Raw genomic sequence first — 23,051 nt, forward strand, 5'->3', positions numbered from 1 at the left:
CATCTGTCTTCAGCTCAGGTCATGATCCCAGAGTCTCAGCATGGAGCCTGCTTGTCCTTCTCTCTCTGCACCACCCCTACCTCCCTTGTGCTCTCTTGCACGCTCTCTCTCTCTCTCAAATAAATAAATACAACCTTAAAAAAAAAAAGACAAAAAATAACAAGTGTTGGCAAGGATGTGGAGGAAAAAAGAACACTTATATACTGTTGGTGGGAATGTAAATTGGGGCAACCACCATGGAAAACAGCTTGACTCCTCAAAAAATTAAAAATAGAACTACCATATGATCCAGCAATTCCACTTCTGGGTATTTATCAGAAGAAAATTAAAACACTAACTCAAAAAGATATATGCACATGCACCCCCATGTTCATGGCAGCATATGTACAATAGCAAGATATCTGTCGATGGATGAATGGATAAAGAAAATGGTATATATATAATGATACATAATTATATACACACATGCACACTTACACAAAAATTCAGCCATGAGAAAAAAAGAAATCTTGCCATTTGTATAACAGAAAAAAGACTTTGAGGGCATTTTGCTACCTGAAATAAATCAGACAAAGAAAGACAAATACCACATGTGTGATCTGAAAAAGAAAAATAACTAAACTCATAATTACAGAAAACAAATTGGTAGTTATCACAGGCAAGGAGATAAGCAAAATAGATAGCAAGGTAGATAAGCAAAATGGGTGAGGGGGGCTCAAAAGGTACAAATTTCCAGTTATAAAATATGTAAATCCTGAGGATCTAATGTATAGCTTGGTGATTATAGTTAATAATACTATATTGCATGTTCAAAAAAATACTATATTGCATATCCAAAAGTTCTCATCACTAGAACTCCGTAACTAATGTATGGTGATGGATGTTAATCAGATGTATCATGATGGTCATTTTCCAATATTTATAAATATCAAACCATTACATTGTTTTCTTTTGTCTTCTTCAAAACTTTATGTTGTATACCTGAAACTAATATAATCATAAATGTCAATTATACCTCAATAAAAAAGGAAAAGCGGCAGTGTTAAAGCATTTTTTATTATTGTAGAAAAATGTACTTGGATAAAATTTACCATTTTAACCATTTTTTAAGTGTTATTAAGCACATTCACATACAATCATCACCACCATCCATCTCCAGAACTTTTTCATCATCCCAAACTGAAACCTCCTACCAACTCAACAAAACAGTAACTCTCCATCCTCTCCTGTCCCCATAGCCCCAGGTAACCACTATACTGCTTCCTGACTCTATAAGTCTCACTATTTCAGGTACATATAAGTGGAATCATATACTGTTTGTCCTTTTGTGTCTGGCATGTTTCATTTAGTGCGATAGGCACAGTCTATCTATGTTGTAGCATGTTTCTGAATTTCATTCATTTTTCAGGGCTGAATAATATTCTATTGGTATGTATTTAACATATTTTGTTTACTCATTTATCTATTGATGGACATTTTGGTTGTTTCCACCTTTTAGCTATTGTGAATAATGCTGCTAAGAACGTTTGTGTACAATAGCTGTTTGAGTCCCTACTTTCAATTCCTTCATGAAAATATCCAAAAGTAGAATTGTTGTAACATGTGGAGTCCTTGGTTTAATTTTTTGAGGTTTCACCATACTGTTTTCCACAGTGACTGCATCATTCTACATTTTCACCAGTTTTACACAAGGGTTCTGCTTTCTCCATGTCCTCTTGAATACTTTTTGTTCTCTGTTGTTATTATTGTTTTATGGTAGCCATCCTATTGGGCATGAAGTGGTGTCTCAGAGTGGTTTTCATTTGCATTTCCCAGAAGATTAGTGATGTTGACCACCTTTTCATGTGCTTATTGTCCATTTACATATATTCTTTAGAGAAATGTCTTTTAAAATCCCTTGCCAAAAAAAATAAAAATAAAAATAAAAAATAAAAAAAATAAAATCCCTTGCCAATTCTTGAATTAGGTTGTGGTTTTGCTGTTGAATTGTAGGTGATTTTAAATATATTCTGAATATTAAACTCTATTGTCTTGTTTTCAATATCACTGATTTCTGCTCTTACCTTTGTATATTACCTACATACACAACATAATTAATTTTTAAAGCTTGAGTTCCACAGGCAGTTTTATTATATTTAATTACTACCCTAAAAAGGCTAGAGTCAACTGACTAGGCAAGGTGGATAAAGTGATCTTTTCCCAACTGTCAACCGAAATCTTATGTTCTAAAGAATTAGTAAATAATCAGATTTTCATGAGCAGAAAAGTTGCTAGAAAGCTGATGGTTCCATCCTCCTTCATCTTTAGTTGTCCAAGGTAAAAAGGCTGTTCATGTTCTCAGATCAGTTATTTCCAGGTGCCAGAAACCTTCTAAAATAAATATTTCCTGAAAACTCACTATTCAAATGATACTACACAATGTAATCATAAGTTAGAAATAATTTATGCAAATTACTGGTTATAATTATTAGCATTAATTAAACCCCTTCTTCATACCAGGTACTGTGCTCAGTGTATCACAAATACTTTATGTCATTAAATCCTCCAGGAGCATGGCCACCAGTGCCAGGTCCCCAAGCTCCTGTGACTCCTGAAAGCTAACTGAAAATTTGAGAGCCAACTGAAGACTTCCCTGCCTGCCTCTCCAGCTCCTCTATTCTTTCATAAGTACATGAATAACCTGCATTACTTCCATTCTACTTGCAACCCATGTTGCATTATCAATATTTTTAACAAACCACACTTTTGAAGCTCCATATGGATATCATATTAACTATAGCCTATGGCTGAATTCAGCACTTTGACCTTGCCACATGCTCTTCCTAGATCCACCTTCTTCAAAGTTCTTGTCACATACTCAGTCCCTGAAGAGACCCTCACCTGCCCAAGCTCTTCATTAAGGTTGGATGTTCTAGCAATGGCATAGATATTATTTTCTTTATAATGCATATCTTCATCCTGCAAGAAATGAAACAAAATAGCCAAGCCACAGTCAGAACAAGGCTCAAAATTTCTTCAGGTCGACTGTACTACCACTGGTTTTCTGACATGACTGATGTTAGAAAATTCAAAATGGCAAGTCTAGAATACCTAGAGAGTCTTGGGTGCTAGTTTCTCATATACACTGGCAGAGCTAATTCAGAGAGACAATGCTATGTAAAAACAAATGTCAGTATGTTGTTGGCTTGGTATTAGAAGATTTGGCTTCCAAATCCTGGATCTAACTCAGATACTCTGTGGGATCCTGAGTATGATTTGCAGCTACTACATCTACAAAATCAGAGCAATAGCACAGATCTCATAGCACTACTGTGAAAATTGAATGAGAATACACTTAAAAGCACTCTGTCTCATTTTGTGGTTGTTAAAAATAACAGTACCCTTCAAGTGATGGTAATTCATTGACATATGGAGATCATTTTAATGAGACATCTAGCAAAAATTTTATTTCCAGGAAAAGTCTTTTAAAATATAACAAAATTGCAAACATACATTCAAATTGGAAAATTCATTCAGTCACATGTTACTTAGTATTAAGTGAATGCATGGTTTTCACTTAAGAAATCTTTTCCTTAATTTGAAATGATTCTAGAATAGCTGTTTCTGTCACTCTTGCCAAGATAAATAAATCTATTATAAGTCTACTGGACCCTCCTCCTCTAGAGTATCTTAAATTTTAAGGAGCTATCTCTTTACAGTTGCTGCTAAGCCACTAGCTCTTAAATCTTTCCTCTCAGCTAGAAAAAAATATATTTTAAAAAATTGTGTCTTCAGGAGTGACAGAGAGAGGTACAAGGCATGGCTGAGTTAGGCTGACACCAATGTTTGGCTTTCCTGTCAAAAGCACAACTGTCCCAAGTACTAGCATCGTGGTAAGATTATACTGATTTTTAAAACCGAAGCCACAGACCAAGAGAGAACTGTTTGTTAAACTTTCCCATTTCAATACTCACCCAGTTTATAAACATGGCCTGAACATATTTCACAATTTCCAGAGTGACCAGTAGACTAATGGGAATGAGATTGTGGTATAGGATGATGAACACCAATAAGTCAAACCCTAAACTGTGGGAGCTGTAATCTGTGGAAGAAGATCAGAGGAAACATGTCACAGCTTCAGGCAATATCTTTATTCATCTTTGTTTGCATTATTACTTTTTAAAATTGTGAAAATTTCTCCATGAAAATTATTAGAAGCGTAATTAAATGGATACATCAAAATGGTTTTTAAAGTATCAGTTAAGCACCAACTATGTAAAGGATGTTTGACAAGTATCAACAAACAAGATCTAATAAGAGTAGACCCTGCCCTCAAGGAACACTGGGTGCAGCTTGAGAAAGTAAGATGAGTCAATAATTATGGCACAATGAATTCCACAATGGCCTTGAACATAGAGAGTAGCAACAATAACACAAAGTGGAGGGCCCAGAGGGAGGGCACAGCAAAGTTTTGAAGAAGGGAGTTTGTTAAATGGAGACAATGAAGTGAAGAGAATGATGAAGATCTTTTATTTAGCTGGAACTATGTAGCTTGAAGACAGAAATAATTAATGATTTTGAAAACTCAGGGAATGAAGGAAAATGAAACCAAAAGGAAAAGAAAAAAAAAGAATATACTTTGTAAAACCTAGTAATAAAAGCTCTTCATTAAGGTTGGATTTTAAAGAGATAAATATGTTTGAGAGAGTAGTTTTTCAATAAAAATTCATTCTAACTTCACAGAAATTTACTGAAAAATACCTAGAAGGTATTCAGGGGACATATACCTACTGCTTTATATATGTCATTCTGAAAACTTACATCTCAATCTTAAATATTAAATTTATATGTTGAGTTATGGGAGAAGGAGTAATAACTGAAAAGATTCCAGTTATAAAAACACAAATTGATTTGTAAAATTTAATTAATTAAACACAAATGTGTACATATGGGGACAAAATTAAGTAATAATTTAAGTTAAAATTTCATATTCATTTTTCCTAAAAAGGAGGCACACTTGTGATTTAGAACAACAGTAGTTAAATATAGATTTCTAAATTCCATCAATTTAAAAGTCGAATTTAATTCACTACAATTTCTATTCAAATTGTTATCACTGTGAGTTTTCTAGCTTTCCCTTACTTGCCATGATTATACTTTTATACTTACTGTATAATTTTAAGATCATGAATTATTCTTCTAGGCATACTAGAGGCAAATAATATTATGACTGTTTTAATAATAAACAGTCATGAGACAGAGAAGCAGACAGGAAATCTTTAGTGCTTTCCTACATTTTATTAATTACTGAAAATAAGGTTATACTTTAGTTACCCAATACCATTTTCTTCTTTTGGACTAGAATATCCTGGGTAGAGAAATATAGTCCAGAGCCAATTACGGGTTCTCATTCCAAACAAACCACTAAGTTCCTCTATACTTTTTGGTAAAAATACAGAGTCTATTTTACTTTCACAAAACAAGGGACTGGACTAGAAAACTATACAGTTCTGCTTCTAAATATAAAATTATTTCTTTTAGCCAAAAAATAATTACTGAGTTTCTATTATGAAACGGCACTGTTCTTGGAGTTAAAGATTACAATGCTTCCTGTCTTCAAAAATTCACAATCTAGCTGGGGGCAGGAGACACAGGCAATAATAATAAAACATGGAAATGGAATGATATCTATTAAGGATATTACAGAAGCCAAGAGGGTTCCTAATTAAATTAAGAGAGAAAGATAAGATATGGGAAATGCTACAGGAGAAGGTAATATCTCATCTTGGACTGAAATGAGAAATGACAGGTATCCAGTCAAGAAGGGACCAGAGACACTTTTGAGGCAGAAGGAAGGAACACATGATAAAAGGCATAGAGATGCTGAAGCAACTGGTAGATGGAAGGATCATGAAAGAGAACAAAAGTCAGTCTTCTGTGAATAGAGACTAAGTATTCAGGAAAGGGTGGTAGAATATCAGGTGATGGAGTTAGGACCAGGTTATAAAAGTCCTGAGTGCCATGCTATGGAGATTTATCTTGACCATGTAGGCCAGGAATCTACAGCCAGAGTGTAAATATTTTAGGTTTTTCAGGACATACAGTCTCTGTTTTTAACTACTCAACCTTGCTATTGTAGCGTGAAAAGCAATCATAGATAATACATAAATGAATAGGTACAGCCATGTTCCAATAAAACTTTATTTACAAAAGCAAGCAGTGGGGCATCAGGCAGTAGTCTACCAAGCCATTATAGACAATAGGATACACTGAGGCTACTACATGTATTCTTAACTACTTTTTATCTACATCTTTCTAGAAACTGTATGAAGAATGAATTTGAGTGGAATTTGACTGAGGGCTGGAAAACCAGTTGGAGAATTGTAACAGTAGTCCAGAGATGAAAAAGAGGGTGCACACAGAGAAAATATTGAAAAGATGAAATTAACAAGACTTTGGGACTGATTGGATGAAGAAGACCACGGGGGTATGAGTGGAGAAAAGAGGACGAAGTTGAGAAGGAGGGGTAAGAGTGGCCTTCATGTTTCAGCTTGGATGATGGTTGGATAGCAGTACCTACAATTTACATGGAGAATACTGAAAATAGACACTGGTTTGGGGGGAAAAGATGAATTTAGTTTTGTACATGATGAGTTAAGAAGTCTACATGATACCTGGAAAGCAATGTACAGGAAACAATGTTAGTAATTCATAGAGTGGTCTGAGCTGGAGGCAAACAGGTAGAAGACATCAACTGATAGATGGCAGTTGAGATTATTAGAGCAAGTGAGCTCTGTTAGAAGGATCTAGTTGGACAAGATAATCCCTAAGAAGCTGGTGAAGGTCCTTCTGCAGGAAAAAAACAATGCAAACATACATAAATGAATGAAATTTTCACAAAATTCTCAAGATTTATGGACCCAAGTTGAGACATTCTTGGTTAACCTAGGATCCTGAAAAGCACTAGTATTTAAAAGGTGGATCAATGTTTCTATGAATCAAATAGAGAAGAGTGGGTTTAAAAAAAAAATAAGAGGGTGGCTTAGGTCCAAATGGATTCCACTTAAAAAATGACCACTGGGTTTGGCAATTACAAATTGATTCCTACCCTTGAGCCACAATTCCAGTAGACTGATTGAAGTGGCTTGCAGATGGAAATGGACCCAAGAGTGACCAGGATGTAAGAAAATAGAAACAGTGAGGGTTGTGTCTTCTTTCAAGAAGTCTGATCAGAAGGTAAGTGCAGGTCATTTGTAGGGTATGCAGAACTTGACACATTTTATCGACATCAAAATATCAGTATGGCTGTGTTTCAATAAAACTTTATTTTTGTAAGACTTTTGTAAGAATTTATATATGTTTCTAAATAAGATAATATTCACAGCCCTGGGCTAGGGCAAATTAAATAAGCATATTTAAATTGAGATTACTTTTTTGGAATCACTTAAAATCTAAAAGCTTGAGATAGAAACTGAACAGGTACCATTTAGAAACCCAAACTGCATAAGAATGAATCTTTTATTTTTTTTATCCAACCTACAAAGTATTTATCTTAGCTTCTATATTTTTAAGATGCTCCCAGACAGATCCTCTCAAGGGAAGTTAGAACAATAAAATCTCCAGCTGATAGATGAGAAAAGGCAGAAAAATGCATGATGGTTAATTCTGTAAACATGGAAAGAAAGAAGTGAAAAAAAAAAAAGACAACTCTGAATGCCAAGTATCAGTTTACCTTTAAGTCTTTTGCTGATCTTCTGGTCAATTTAACCACTGAATCCCCTGTGGGGCCCCTTGTCCTCATTTTCTTGGCATCATTCATTGTATGCAGAGCACTGTACTAACCCAGTGAGGTGGTATTATCCCCATTTTTGAATGAGGGAAGCCAAGCTCAAAGAAATAAAAAGCTTTGTCCAAGTTCTCCTATTGACGAAGAAGTGGGCCATGTCTGTCTGGCTCCCATCTCTTTCCTCTGCCTGTATCCTCCCTCTCCTTTATTCTGGAAAGCCAAGATTATGTGGAACTGGCAGAACAATGTCAAGAAGGAAACACTCGGTTTCTAAATTCATTAATCCTCAGCATCTCAGAAAACAAATAACAATAACAACAACAAAAAAAACCCACCACCAGTTAAAACAAGGGCCTTCCCTTTCAAATAAAAACATGGAAACAAGTGTTTAAAGTCATTTTAGAAGCACTACAACTCCCCAAATGGTAGCTCCTTACCACCCCCAGACACTTACCATTTGTCCCGAAATACCAAGTGCCTTCTACATTCCAGAGTATGGCTCCCAAGCAGCTCACCAGGGACATGGCCAGAAGCAGCACGAACAACACCAGGATCTGCACATTGATCACCTTCTCAACACGTGATTTCTTGAGAGGCGATTTGATAGAATTCTGCAAAATAACACATGCATACTCACCAAAGAGAATGAAAAACCATCAGAGGAATTATCATGCATGAATATTTTGGTGGCAGGAAGAAGTAAAAAATCCCAACAGTTGAAAAGGAGAACATATATTTTGCCAAATAACTGCCACGACTAAATGTGTGCCACAGCGTTGAATGACATAGCTTCTCCACATTCAGTCCTTAAAGCATCTGTTACTAATTCACAAAGAACATATTCATGCAAGCAATCTATCAACTGAGAGTTCTAGGATATAAAAAAAAAAAATCAAATGTATTAAATCAGACAGTCTAGGTGATCTTTGGTACAGAACCCCCACCCACCACCAAAAAAAAAAAAAAAGACAGTACTAATTTATTGGCTTTGGTATTTATAGTTTTTGAATTATTTCTGGTTTAAAAGGCATAGAAAGGGCAGCCCCAGTGGCGCAGCGGTTTAGCGCCACCTGCAGCCTAGGGCATGATCCTGGAGACCCGGGATCGAGTCCCACATCGGGCTACCTGCATGGTGCCTGTTTCTCCCTCTGCCTGTGTCTCTGCCTCTCTCTCTAGCTGTGTCTCTATGAATAAATAAATTTTTTTAAAAAAGCATAGAAAGATACCTTTCAAAATATTCGAGATTTTACCAGTACAATAATTGCTCTGACACGTGCATATTTTAGGGAAACCAAAGCTTTGGGTTAGGGGTACATTGAGAGTTTCAAATAATAATTTTCTATTATCATTTCAAGTTTTCCCATAAATTCCTGATAATTGCCTGCAGAAGTCTACTGAAATGTTGGCAAATAAATGTACATTTAGTTTTTTAATATATAACACATAATTGGCAAGCATATAGATATATACAGATAAAGAGATATTTAACTTTTCAAACACACTTTGCCAGATTGTTTACCATTTCTACATTTTTTTAAGGTGGAAGCATAAATCTTCAAAATCTACAAGCTTTGAAAATATGAGTTAGTAATCTAAATTACTCAACTTTTTTTACAAAGCTTAGGAATAAGATTTTTATGATCCTAGGTTTAACTGCATTAAGCATATTATTAGTGAATGTCTGTGTATGTGTGTGCACATAATTTAAAATATATATACTTAAGTATATCATCTCCAAAGCAATCATATCATTCCTTCTCTTTTGTTAACCTATATAAGTAATGTCTTCAAACGTTACACAATATAGAACAGATTCCAGCTAAGTGTGTTCTACTTAAAATCTTTCAGTAAGGAAATATTGACATTTACTAGTTCTTTCTTTCCTAAAGTCATGAAAAAGCCCTCTTTGAGATTTCTGCTATTCTGAAATGATACAATCAACATGTATAATACACATTTGCAATGATTTACATCCATAGAATAATGTGTTAGAGAAGGATGCACTTTCTCATGAGCTGCAGGACAGACAAGCCACACTGAGAGGATAATGGAGCGGTCTTCTTAAATTAACAGGAGGACATTTAAACCTAAGATGCAATGTTGTATAACCAGGTGTACAATTAAGTAATACAGCATAATCATTTGAAGTGTACTGTTGGAGGGTTGTCCATTTTACAACTGAATCATGGGTCATGATTATGTGGGTTCTATGTTGCCCTTGGTTCCCTGTCCAAATACAAACTTCTGTTTGTAGATAATGTTTATATCATTTCTTAGTCTGGGGTTCTCAGTATACAGAAGACAAGGAAAATGTACACGTTAATGCATCATTGTGGGGTACAATCCAGGGCAGGAAGAATGGAGGAAAACGAAAAGTGAGACAAGAAATCAGGAAGCAAACAGAGTGGGATGTCACTGACTGGTCATAGCTTTGCAAGAAAATGTATCCAGGTCCTCAGTCATGCAGCCCCCCAACTTTTCCCAGACTAGTCTGTCACCATTCCATGCCTTTTTCTCTGCCATTTACAAGACAGTCACACTAAATTGCATTCCTCAATTGGATACATGCCAATTCTTGGTCTACTGCTCTCCTATCTGCCTCCCTTTTTTTCTGAACCTCACCATGCCCTTGATACTTCCATGTATTCTACTCAGCCTTCAGGTCTTAATTTACATGTTACTTCCCCACAAGAGCCTCAACATCAGGTCAGATGGAGCTCCTATGTAGACACAGAGCATCTTATAATTACCCCTCCTGAGTGACCTCTTGCTATTATTATCTTGACTATCTTTCTTCACACACTGCAAGTAACTCAAGGGCAGTCAAGTGCCCTTGAGCCAACTATACCCCCAAGTTCTTAGTACAGTGTCTGGCATTACATAGGTACTAAAGAGATATTTGTAGAATGAACAGTCCAAAACAAATGTTGTATTTTAGTGGATGGCATAATGGGTAGACTTATTGTCAAGTTACTTCTCATTAACAATAAACATGCAAAAAAGTTCCTACTCCAAAACAAAGTTGTCTTAAGGGATTCTTGAAACACAATGATTGATTTTTAGGCACACAATTTAGTGATTCAATACTTCCATACAACACCTGGAATACATCACAACAAGTACACTCTTTAATCCCCATCACCTATTTAATCCATCCCCTCACCCATCTCTTCCTAACTGGACTTTAAAGAAAAACTTGAAAAAAATATGCTGCCTTTTTTATTTTCAATACTTTCAATGCTAGAGATTTATCTTCTATTAAAAAAAGCAGCTATCCATGTTCACTGCAGTGATATAATAGTTTCTCTCCCCTAGACTTTTTAATGTACCTATGTCATTTCCAACATCAAAGACTGATTGATTATTGATTTCAGAGAGAGAGAGAGGAAGAGAGAGAGTGCATGCATGCACATGAGCAGGGAGAGGGGCAAAGGGATAGAGAGAGAGAATCTCAAGCAGACTCAGCTCTGAGAATGAAGCCAGGTGTGGAGCTCGATCCTACTACCCTGTGATCATGACCTGAACCAAAATCAAGAATCAGAAGCTCAACCAACTGAGCCACCCAGGTGTCCCTCCACATGTTTATATAGAATGTAATTTTAAGTCTTCAATAGCAATTCACATAATATTCTGTACAGATTGATACTATTTTTGCCAACACAAAATGTTTTCCATACATTTGTGTGTCTATACACATATTATTAAATATTTGTTCATTAAGCAATAAAAAAGAGAGAGAGAAAAAGAAAGAAAGAAAGAAAGAAAGAAAGAAAGAAAGAAAGAAAGAAAGAAAGAAAGAAAGAAAGAAAGAAAATTGAGAGGAATGGTACATGATGGTAAGAATTTACACAGAACTTCTAATGTCATTTTGGCCAAAATAATCTTATCACAAATGGGAGGCATATAGACTGAAATGAAATATGGATCTCCCTTCAAACTGCAGGTTAGTAAACAGAAATAAGCTTCCTAAATTTAAGAGATAAATGCTAAACCCCTCACTTCATGAAAAAAAGAAAAAATGTAGAGGTAATACTGTCATCACAAATTATTTTACCTGCATGAATTTGGTTTCAAATCCAGTGTAAACAACTATGCCAAGGACCCATTGAGTATTTTTAAGTTGTGTACCTCTTAGCAAGACCTGATCAGGCCCAATTGGAACGGGGCTAAAAATAAAGAAGAACATTTATAAATTACCAAAAAGGTTTTTTTTTCTTTTTTTTTTTCACAATGCATAGCAAGCCTAAGCTTTCATCTTAAATATATTTCCTTTGTCAAGTCCAACTGTAAGGGGAAGTAGCAATAAAAACAAATGTGTTTTCATAGAAAGTACCTACTTCTAAAAGAGGATGGAAAAAATTGTGTTATCATCCATTTCTCACTAACCCAAAGTTATGTCGATTAAAATTTGAGAAAGAAAATATCTCTTATACCTAGAGAGACTACAAAACTTACTGTCAAGAAGAAGAATAAACACCTGTGTGCCAATTTGATAATCTATAGAAAAGATTACACGTGGTCATTCAGAGCACACAAAACAAGCTCAGTCTGCCATATTTACCTGTTCTCCTCTGCTCCTGCACCAGGCTGACTCATTATATAAAAGATGTTTCTATAAAAGTCTTAGGTGGAAGCTAAGTAGAAGTGGAGCAGAAATTAGGAAAAATCCTTCATCATTGTCAAACTGAATCCTTAGTGGATTCTCTTCTTAGATGACTTTCTAAGAACCTTAATAAGAACCTTATTCTTCCCACTAATTGACCCCAAGAGATGTGCTAAGTGCTTGTATGCAAAAGGAACTTGGACCAGACTTCTCAAGCCCTTCCATCTGCAGGTACACTGATTAAGAAAATGCCATACACTTTCCTTTTCCACTTAAGAACTCCTTTTTTTCTTTTTATATCAATATACTGATGCTTTAAGTAAAAAAAAAAAAAGAAAAAGTATAAAGGTTTAAAATGTTACCAACCAAGAGAACAAAAACTGCCATATTTTCTGTTCCATTAAAAAAAATGTTTGGAAAAAAAAAATGTTTGGGGCAGCCTGAGTGATTTAGCGGTTTAGCACCACCTTCTCTCTCTCGAATAAATAAAATCTTTTTTTTTTAATTTTTATTTATTTATGATAGTCACAGAGACAGAGAGAGAAGCAGAGACATAGGCAGAGGGAGAAGCAGGCTCCATGCACCGGGAGCCCGATGTGGGATTCCATCCCGGGTCTCCAGGATCGCGCCCTGGGCCAAAGGCAGGCGCCAAACCGCTGCACCACCCAGGGATCCCCAAATAAATAAAATCTTAAAATAAAATGTTTGAGGAGAGAAAGATGATACCTTTCATCATTTAGATACAAGGTTCCAATGAAGGTATTGAAATGGCGATTAGGTCCTTCACATTCTATTTTTCCAGATAGGCTTGACAATTGCCTTTCTGTTTGCATTTGAGCTGTTTCTAACAAAGCCTGTAAAATAAAGTCAAAGTTAAAAAAAAATGAAGATAAAAATTTAATGGCAAATTTAAATGTCTCTAGTAGTTAATAAAATAAAATTATAAAAATCAGGATCTAAAAATGTATTGCACTTAACAGATAATAAATAATGTATATCAAACTTTAACATAAACTTTGTTAGAAAACTGCCATACCAGAATTTTGCAAATAACTTTAATAAGGTTGAAAGGAGTAGAAAAGTTAAGTTTTCATCATCTCTGTATGAAAATAACACTTTTGAAAGTGAAGTCACTATAACCAAACATCATATCACATTTGATACATTTATGCCTTAGTTGATGATGCTGAACTCTGGACTACGCTAAGAGCAGCAAGGATCTCGAATAGCAATTCCAGATTTTTGCATGCATCAGATTCACCTGGAAGTCTTATTAAAATACAGATTGCTGAGATGTACACCCAAGATTTTTATTCAGTAGGTCTGGGGCAGGGCACTAGAATTCACATTTCCAAAAGGATGGTGATGCTGCTGGTCCAGGGATCACTTGGAGAAACACTGATGTAAGGAATTTCTCATTGCAATAAGATGATCTCAACTTTCCAGAGAGAAAAAGTAGATCATCTTCGGGAAAACAAGAATCAAACTGTCATCAGTCTTTTTAACAGCAATACAAGATACAGGAAGACAGTGAATTTTTATTTTTAATTATCTAAATAAAAGACCCTTTAAATTTAAATGTTATATCTTCCCAAATATCAAACAAAGGTGAACATATAATGCAAATATTCTCAGGCATGAAAACAATGTATTAGAGGTTTCGATGCTCAGAAACCAATATTGAAACAGTCTGGGATGAACTTCTGTTAATCAAAAGATGCCTTAAAGAAAACATAAGAGCAAGTTACCAACTGGGTAAGTGTCTTCTAGACGTTTGTAACACATATAACTGACAAAGAATTGGTATGAAAAATATGTATAGAAATTCTATAAACCAATAAAAATTACAAATATCTCAATATATACGTGAACAAACCACATGAACAAGTACTTCCTAAAGAAAATTTGTATTGCCAGTAAGCTCAAAAACAGATGTTCAAGTGATATATTAATGAATTTAAAAAGAAAAAGCGTTATTATGTCGGTAGAGGCTGAAAAAATTAGTAAAAGGCTTAAGATGTATTCTGGAAAAATAAAACTCTTAGCAAAACTTCACAAATTTGATAAAAAGCAAACAAAAAGCAACTATTCACACTTAGCTACAAAATGTTAAAGCATTTCCATGTTCGTTAGGATCAAGAAGAGACTAGGTTTTATCACCAAATATCTGTAACTGCTCAGGAATTTCTGGGTAACGTCAAAAGATAGTGCGGATTCTTTTACCCAAAAAAATCCTATCTCCTTGACTTAAAAATCATAAACATGTGTAATAGAGTGGAAGGTGGTTGGCTTCAAGATCAATAAACAAAAATAAGTAGATGTATCACAGTTAAACATTCACCCACTAGAGTGTCCTCTAGTAAAGCTGCTATGAACATTTGCATGTTTATTGTTGTCACGTGAACCTAGGTTTTCATCTCTCTGGGATAGTACAATTACAGGTTATATGATAGTTGCATGTTTAATTTTATACAAAACCGCCAAAATGTTTCCCCAAGTGGCTGTGTCATTTATATTCCCATATTATATATATGTCATTTATATATTGAATATAAATATATATTTATATTCAAACCCATAGTGTTTGAATGATCCGGTTTCTCCACATCCTTACCTACATTCAGTGTTGGAACTATTTTCAACTTTGACCATTCTGATAGGTGTGTAGTGACATTTCACTTTGATTTTAATTTGCATTTCCCAAATGGCTAATGATGTAGAAAATGTCTTCATGTGCTTATTTGCCATTTTTATACCCTGTTCTATGAAATATCCCTTGTGCTCAATTTCTAATTGAATTGTTTTGTTTGGCCTTTTTTTTTCTGTAGAGTTGGAGAGTTCTTTATATATTCCAGATACCAGTCCTTTGTCAAACATGTGGTTTGCAGATATTTTCTCCCAGTTTTCAGCTTGTCTTTTCATCCTCTTCAAAAGCGAAAGCCTTTCATTTTGATAAGGTCCAACTTCTCAATTTTTCCTTTTCTGGACCATATTTTTAGTATCGATTTTGAGAAATCTTGGCCTACTTACTCTAAATTCTGAAGATTTTTTTTCCAATTTTTTTCCTAAAAGTTTTATATTTTATATTTAAGTCATGATAAATTATTATTTAGCTTTTATATAAAGTATGAGACTTAGATCAACAGTTTATTTATTTTGCCTATGAATGTACAATTGCTCCAGCACCATTTGTTGAAAGGATGATCTTTTCTCCAGTGAACTGCTTTTCCTCTTTTGACAAAATCATTTGGGCACATTTGTGTAGATTTGTTTCTGGGTTTTCTATCTGTGGCTTTGAGCTATCTGACCATCCTTTTACCAAAACTATACACTCTTGATTACTGTAGTCACAGAATGTCTTGAAGTCAGATAGATTTAGTCCTTCCATTTTATGCTGTTCTTTCAAAGTTGTTTTAGCTAAAGTTTTTTTGCCTTTATGTCCATATTTTAGGATAAACTTATCTGTCTCTACAAAAAGTCTTGCTGGTATTTTCATAGGAGCTGCATTAAACCTATATGTCAATTTGGGGAGAATTAACATCCTTACTGTGTTGAGTCTTTCAATCCATGAACACTGTTTCTCTCTCCATTTATCTAGATCTTCTTTCATTTCTTTCATCAACATTGTAATGAAATGTTTGGCATTCAGGTCCTGTCGGTATTGTTCGATTTATATCTAATTTATATTTTGAGCACTTATAAATGAAACTATATTTTCAAGATTGTATTTACTTATTTGAGAGAGAATGAGTCAGGGAGGGGCAGGGGGAGAGGGAGTGGCAGATTCCCCACTGAGCAGGGAGTCAGGGGCTCAATCCCAGGACCCTGGGATCTCGACCTGAGCTGTAGGCAGATGCTTAACCAGCTGAGCCACCCATGTGCCCTGACCCTGTATTTCTAATTTCAGGGTCCACATGTTTATTGCCACTATAAGAAATAAAGTGGTTTTTGTATGTTTATCTGGTATCCTGCATCCTTGCCAAAAACACATTATTTCATTTTATTTTAGATTTCTCAGGAATCTAAGTAAACAACTTTCCTATGTAGACAACTATGCCAAATCAAATAGACAGTTTTATTACTTCCCTTCCAATCTGTAGGCCTGTTTTCTTCTTATTGTATTTCCTACCTCTTCCAATACTATGTGAACAAGAGTAGTGAGAGCAGACATCCTTGCCTGTTTCCCATCCGGGGGGATACATTTAGTCTCTACCACTTATATTTTACCACTTATTTTTAATATTAGCTTTAAGTTTTTTTGCAGATTTTCTTTACCAAGTTGAGAATATTCTCCTTTATTTCTACATTCTCTAAGTTTTTATCATGAATTGACACTGAATTTTGTCAGATGCTTTTCCTGCATGTATTGATATTATTATGTGATTTTTCTTCTTTAGCCTAAAATGATGGATTACATGAATTGATTTTCAATTATTAAACAAGCCATGACTACATGGAATTAACCTTTATAATTCTTTTCATATATTGCTGAATTCTACTTACTAATATTTTTAAAGAGTCTGAGTGTTTATTCCCACAAAGGATATTGGACTGTTTTCTTTTTTTCCCACTGTCTCTGTCTGATTTGAGTATCAGGGTAAAAATAACAGCTTCATGAAATGAGTTGGGAAGTGCTCCCTCCTATTCTGTTTTCTGGAGGAGACTGTGTATAATTGATGTTAATTTTTCTTTGTATGTTGTTAGAATTCTCCAGTGAAACCATGTAGGTCTTGAGATTTCTTTTGGGGGAGTTTTTAAATTATAAATTCAATTTCCTTAGTAGTTATTGGGCTATTCAATTTACCTTTCTCTAGCATTTGTAGGTTCTGTTATCTTTATCACTGATTTCCAGCTTTATTCCATTGTGGTTGGAGAACACGTCCTCCATGGTTTCAATTTTTTTAATTTTATGAGGTTTGTTTTATGACAAAGGTATTGTCTATCTTGGTGTATGTTCCTTGTACACTGAAAAGACTGTGTGTCTTTCTTTTGTTGGGTATTGTTGAATGTTATATAAATATAAATCAACAGATCCTGTGGATTAATGGCACATTGTTCTGTATCTTTGACAATGTTCAATCCAGTTGTTCTGTAAATTAATGAGGGTAGCTGAAGTCTCCAAGTGTAAATGTGGATTTGTATATTTATCCTTTAAATTCTATCACTCTTAGCTTCACATATTTGCAGTTCTGTTTTTTGATGTATACATACATCAGCATTGCTATGTCATATTGGTGGATTGACTCCCTTATCATTGTATAATGATAAAAAATGTTCCTTTCTGTCTCTAGCAATTTCATCTGCTCTGATGTTTATTTGACCTGATATTAATCTAGCTATTCCTGATTTCTTTTAATTAATCTTTACATGATATATCTTTTTCCATTTTTTTTACTTTTAACCTGACTACACCATTATAAATAAAAATGTTTTTTTAATAAATAGCATATAGTTGGATCATGTTTCTAACCCATTAGATGATACTTTAACTCAATACTTAATGGCATATTAATACCATTTATATTCAATATAATTATTGATATTTTTATTTTTCCTTTCTGGTTTTGCTTTTTGCTTTTTCCTGCCTTCCTTTGGATTACTTGAACATTTTTTAGAATTCCATTTCGGTTTATTTGTTTTAAAATATGTTCCTTTGATATAACTATTGCAGTGGTTGCTCCAGGAATTATGTTATTAATAAGCAACTTCTCATAGTTTATTTGTATCATCATTTTACAAGTTTAAATATAGAAGCCTTGCTTCCTTTTGTCTCTTTACCCTCATCATTATATATCTTAAATTTCTCCCACACATTTAGAACCATATCAGATAATTTTATGATTTTTGCTTCAACCATCAAACATAATTTAGAAAACTCAAGAGGAAAAAAAAAGCTTATTGTATTTAGCTTTATTTTTGCTTATCATGTTCTTTCTTCCTTCTTCCTTATGTTCCTTTTTTATGGTTTCCTTTCTGTTTCAAAACCTTTCTTTAGCCATTCTTTTACAGTGAGTCTTGTAGCAACAAATTCTGTTATTTTTCCTTCGATCGGGAGTGTATTAATTCTCTCTTCATTCTTGAAAAGTATTTTTGCTGGATACATGATTCTGGGCTGACAGTTCTTCCCTATCACCATTTTTAAAATGTTATGCCATTTTTTTTTCTGATTTCCACGGGTTTTAAAGAGAAATTTTCTGCTATATGAGGGGTCTTTTCCCTATAGGTAGGATCCTTTTTCTCTCACTGCTTTAAAATATTTTTTCTTATTACACTGTCTCATTTAGAAAACCCTTCTTAATTCCTTATTCTGTTTTATTCAATGGTTATTGTCCTTCTGCCACCGGTAAAATGTCAGCTCCCTGAAGGCAGAGACCCTGTCAGATTTGTTCTCTGGTATAGCCCTGGTTTCTACAGCAATGCCTGGAACATGATGGAAGCTCAATATTTCTGGAAAAAATAAATACATCTCCAGAGCAAACTCACATGGTACATATGAGGAGGATCCTAAGACTGAGGTATTCCAAGGGAAACAGGAATTTGGGCAGAACTGATTAAAACTACTATCCTCCTAACAACCTATTATTCTCTTCTTCCTGAACTGAGGAAGCATATTTTTTTATAAATTAATTTTTTATTGGTGTTCAATTTACCAACATACAGAATAACACCCAGTGCTCATCCCGTCAAGTGTCCCCCTCAGTGTCTGTCACCCATTCACCCCCACCCCACGCACTCCTCCCCTTCTACCACCCCTAGTTCGTTTCCCAGAGTTAGGAGTCTTTATTTTCTGTCTCCCTTTCTGATATTTCCCACACATTTCTTCTCCCTTCCCTTATATTCCCTTTCACTATTATTTATATTCCCCAAATGAATGAGAACATACACTGTTTGTCCTTCTCCAATTGACTCATTTCACTCAGCATAATACCCTCCAGTTCCATCCACGTTGAAGCAAATGGTGGGTATTTGTCGTTTCTAATGGCTGAGGAATATTCCATTGTATACATAAACCACATCTTCTTGATCCATTCATCTTTTGATGGACACCGAGGCTCCTTCCACAGTTTGGCTATTGTGGACATTGCTGCTAGAAACATCGGGGTGCAGGTGTCCCGGCGTTTCATTGCATCTGAATCTTTGGGGTAAATCCCCAACAGTGCAATTGCTGGGTCGTAGGGCAGGTCTATGTTTAACTCTTTGAGGAACCTCCACACAGTTTTCCAGAGTGGCTGCACCAGTTCACATTCCCACCAACAGTGTAAGAGGGTTCCCTTTTCTCCGCATCCTCTCCAACATTTGTTGTTTCCTGCCTTGTTAATTTTCCCCATTCTCACTGGTGTGAGGTGGTATCTCATTGTGGTTTTGATTTGTATTTCTCTGATGGCCCAAGTTTCACTTTAAGTAGTTTTTTCATAATATGTTCCTCACATATTTGCTTTTCCTCACTAAGATCTGCTAAATGTCTGCCTCAAGTTCCTTGCAATAGAGAATGACTGCACTATCAAATGTTTTTCTTCTCTGATTTCATGTTCTGTACTTGGTTATGTGTTACTTGCCTTCCAAAAGGAGCATGTTTAAGCTCCTCATAGAAGAGAGGGTAGCTTTCTGGTGTGGGTTCCAGCTGAAAATCCCCCCTCCCACCTGTTCAAGAAACATAGTTGCCAAAGCACTTTCAAGATTAAAACCTTTAATCTTCATCTTCAGTGGAATTAACTCAGTAGTTATTATAGCTCCACATCACAAAGGTTAAAAATTTCTAGAACATATTTATAAAAGATATATATATATAAATATATATTTATATAAATATTTATATATATAAAATAAATATGAAATAATTTTATTTGCCAAACTATGTGCAATTCTTAAGATCACAACAGTACATAATCTGTGTGGGATAAAAATACAGTCAAATAAATATCCTTTGAAAAAAATCTGATCCATCATACACATATCACATATACATTTTTTTTCCTTCTTGAGACAAAATGGCCATTAAAGTAATAGTATTTTTTGGAAACTTTGGAACTGGGTTTATTGACTTCACATAGTTATCATTCATGACATTTTTTAGAGGAAGGAGTCTGCTACTTCAGGCAGTGGGACCTTGGGAGTCAAAGACCTGAGATTTTTTTTCGAGTGAGGGTGAGATTTATAGAATTTCCTGAATTGGGTAATAATGATCTAGAAATCTAGAAAGACACAAAGAGAAATTAGGCAGGTTTTCTTAGAAGTCAGTGGTTTGAGCTTCTGGAAGTAAGATATATTCTCCTAGGAGGGCCTTGCATCGTTGAGACATACCCAGTGAGGGGCTGACCCCTGAGCTGCGTGATTCCTGAGACTGACTCTGTGCACAGGGTGGAAAAGTGGGCATACTGTAATCTGTTGTTTGTAAAAGCAGTTTTTCCCCCCTGTATTTCATTTCTTTCTTTCTTTCTTTTTTTTCTGTTTCCTTGTATGATCAACTCTAAATAAACTCTGAAGTTCTAGAAGCCAAAAATATATATTTTTTTTTTTTCGTTGTTTCCAAAAGTTTTTAGTTGGTATAGATTCTTTGGGTCTATCCTTTTCGGCTTGCTCAGCTTCTTAAATTTGTAGTTTGTGTCTTTTGGCAAATTTGTGAAGTTTTAGTCATCATTTCTTCTAGTAGTTTTTCAGCTCTACCCTCTCTTCACCTTCCAGAATCTCATGCCATAAATGTTCTGGCTTCCTACTTGGTTTTTCTGACACATTCTTGTGGGGGAGTTGGGTGCCTTATTACAGCTGGGTAAGGGTGAAGGTCTAAGGCTCCACACTTAACTTTTGCTGGCATAGGTGGGAGTGGGGCCAAATACTCTGGTGTTTTGCTGGAGTAGAGTGGCCATTGTCTCAAAACTTCTATCCTGCTGGCTGCCCCTTTTCTGGTCCTTTGACTAAAGAATGGAGGTTTTATTTTGTTTTGTTTTTTGTCTGTGCCATTGGTTTTTCTGGGTTTTTGGTTTCTTCAGTTCCAAGCCTGGTATATACGAGGCAAAAAGAAAACCCAGGGAACTCGCCACCCTGTTGTTCCCTGGGTTCTATGGTCCCATAATATGTTGTCTTCAACCACTCTTTCAGTGTCTTCTCATATTTGCTTTCTATATAATGTCCAAAGGTTTTAGTTGTCCTCAGCAGGAAAAATAAAAGAAAGTATGTTAACTTCATTTCCCCTGAAACAGAAATCTGTAATTGCATTTTTAAAAATCAGGAAGGTACCACCAAACTATTACAATAATTAGTACTGGGAATAAAGATGGGATTTGGAAGGAGGAGATAAAGTTTAACAGACAGCCAAAGTTTCTATATTATTTATATTATTTTTACAAAGATGATATATTACTTTAATAAATTCTAAATATGTTTTTTTCATTTTTCATTTTTTTCATTAAATCAAATTAAAGTTTGCAAAAAAGATTAGCAGACATGTAAATAGTCAAATGTAAATTCAGGGACTTCCTTGCTGAAGCAAAGTGATAAAGCAGACTCAATTATCTTAAAGATTGTCTCTTTTCCATTAATAGGAAGTTAATTGGAAAACTATCTCTTTTATAATCACAAGTTACTCTGAAATGCAAATGATAGTTTAAAAAGCAGTGGTTATATGCTCAGAGCTCATTTATACCCCTTTAATCTAGTTATGATATTTATCACGACGGTTGTTTTATCACCAAAGCATTAACAAAAATATCCTCAAAATAATATGCACAAAGGCATGTCATCCTTTATATGACCTGAATTTTATAGGACATTTTTTTTCTTGCACTAGTGACATATCACCTAGTTCCTACTTAACTTTTTAAAAGTACCCCTCTAAATAATTAGTGAGAATGAATTACCTCTATACAACAGCAGAGAAATACTTTTCTTCATGAGAAAAATAATAACTGGTACCTGGAAAAAATTGGCATTGTGAGCTTAGACACAGAATTAGGATTTAAAAAGGTGTCTTGGGATGCCTGGGTGGCTCAGCAGTTGAGCATCTGCCTTCAGTTCAGGGTGTGATCTCAGGATCCGGGATTGAGTCCCACATTGAGCTCCCTGTGAAGAGCCTGCTTCTCCCTCTGCCTATGTCTCTGCCTCTCTCTCTCTCTCTCTCTGTGTCTCTTATGGATAAATAAATAAATCTTTTAAAAAAAGTGTCTTGGGATCCCTGGGTGGCGCAGTGGTTTGGCGCTTGCCTTTGGCCCAGGGCGCGATCCTGGAGACCCGGGATCGAATCCCACATCAGGCTCCCGGTGCATGGAGCCTGCTTCTCCCTCTGCCTATGTCTCTGCCTCTCTCTCTCTCTCTCTCTCTCTCTCTCTCTCTCTGTGTGTGACTATCATAAATAAATAAAAATTAAAATTAAAAAAAAAAAGTGTCTTTACCTGCCGTAATTTTAGGTTTGTCTCCCCATCCAGATTAGATGTTGCAACATAGCATGTTACTTGAGGTTCACTAAGGAAGATAAAGCAAATAACATTGAATTAATATCTCTCTAAAAATTAATTTCCCAATAATGTTAACAATGAAATAAGACCTACATCAACAGCTGAAAGGACTTTTGAAAGCTGAAAGAATGGGACACCTGGGTGGCTCAGCCGTTTAGCACCTGCCTTCAGCCCAGGGCATGATCCTGGAGTCGCGGGATCAAGTCCCACATCGGGCTCCCTGCATAGAGCCTGC

At 35.2% G+C, this 23,051-nt stretch overlaps 1 protein-coding gene across 1 annotated transcript in view; it reads right to left on the minus strand.

The window, feature by feature from the left end:
* LOC121497691 (phospholipid-transporting ATPase IB-like) overlaps positions 1-23,051 on the minus strand; it is a 176,956-nt gene that overhangs the window by 130,160 nt on the left and 23,745 nt on the right. The window contains exons 8-13 of the mRNA XM_041767439.1: positions 22,754-22,823; positions 13,095-13,222; positions 11,820-11,931; positions 8,220-8,376; positions 3,954-4,081; positions 2,881-2,958 (exon numbers count right to left, since the gene is read on the minus strand). Coding sequence (XP_041623373.1) covers positions 2,881-2,958; positions 3,954-4,081; positions 8,220-8,376; positions 11,820-11,931; positions 13,095-13,222; positions 22,754-22,823 — 673 coding nt within the window. The remainder of the gene's footprint in view (positions 1-2,880; positions 2,959-3,953; positions 4,082-8,219; positions 8,377-11,819; positions 11,932-13,094; positions 13,223-22,753; positions 22,824-23,051) is intronic.

Source organism: Vulpes lagopus, chromosome 8 (assembly GCF_018345385.1).
Source record: "Vulpes lagopus strain Blue_001 chromosome 8, ASM1834538v1, whole genome shotgun sequence".
NCBI lineage: Eukaryota > Metazoa > Chordata > Mammalia > Carnivora > Canidae > Vulpes > Vulpes lagopus.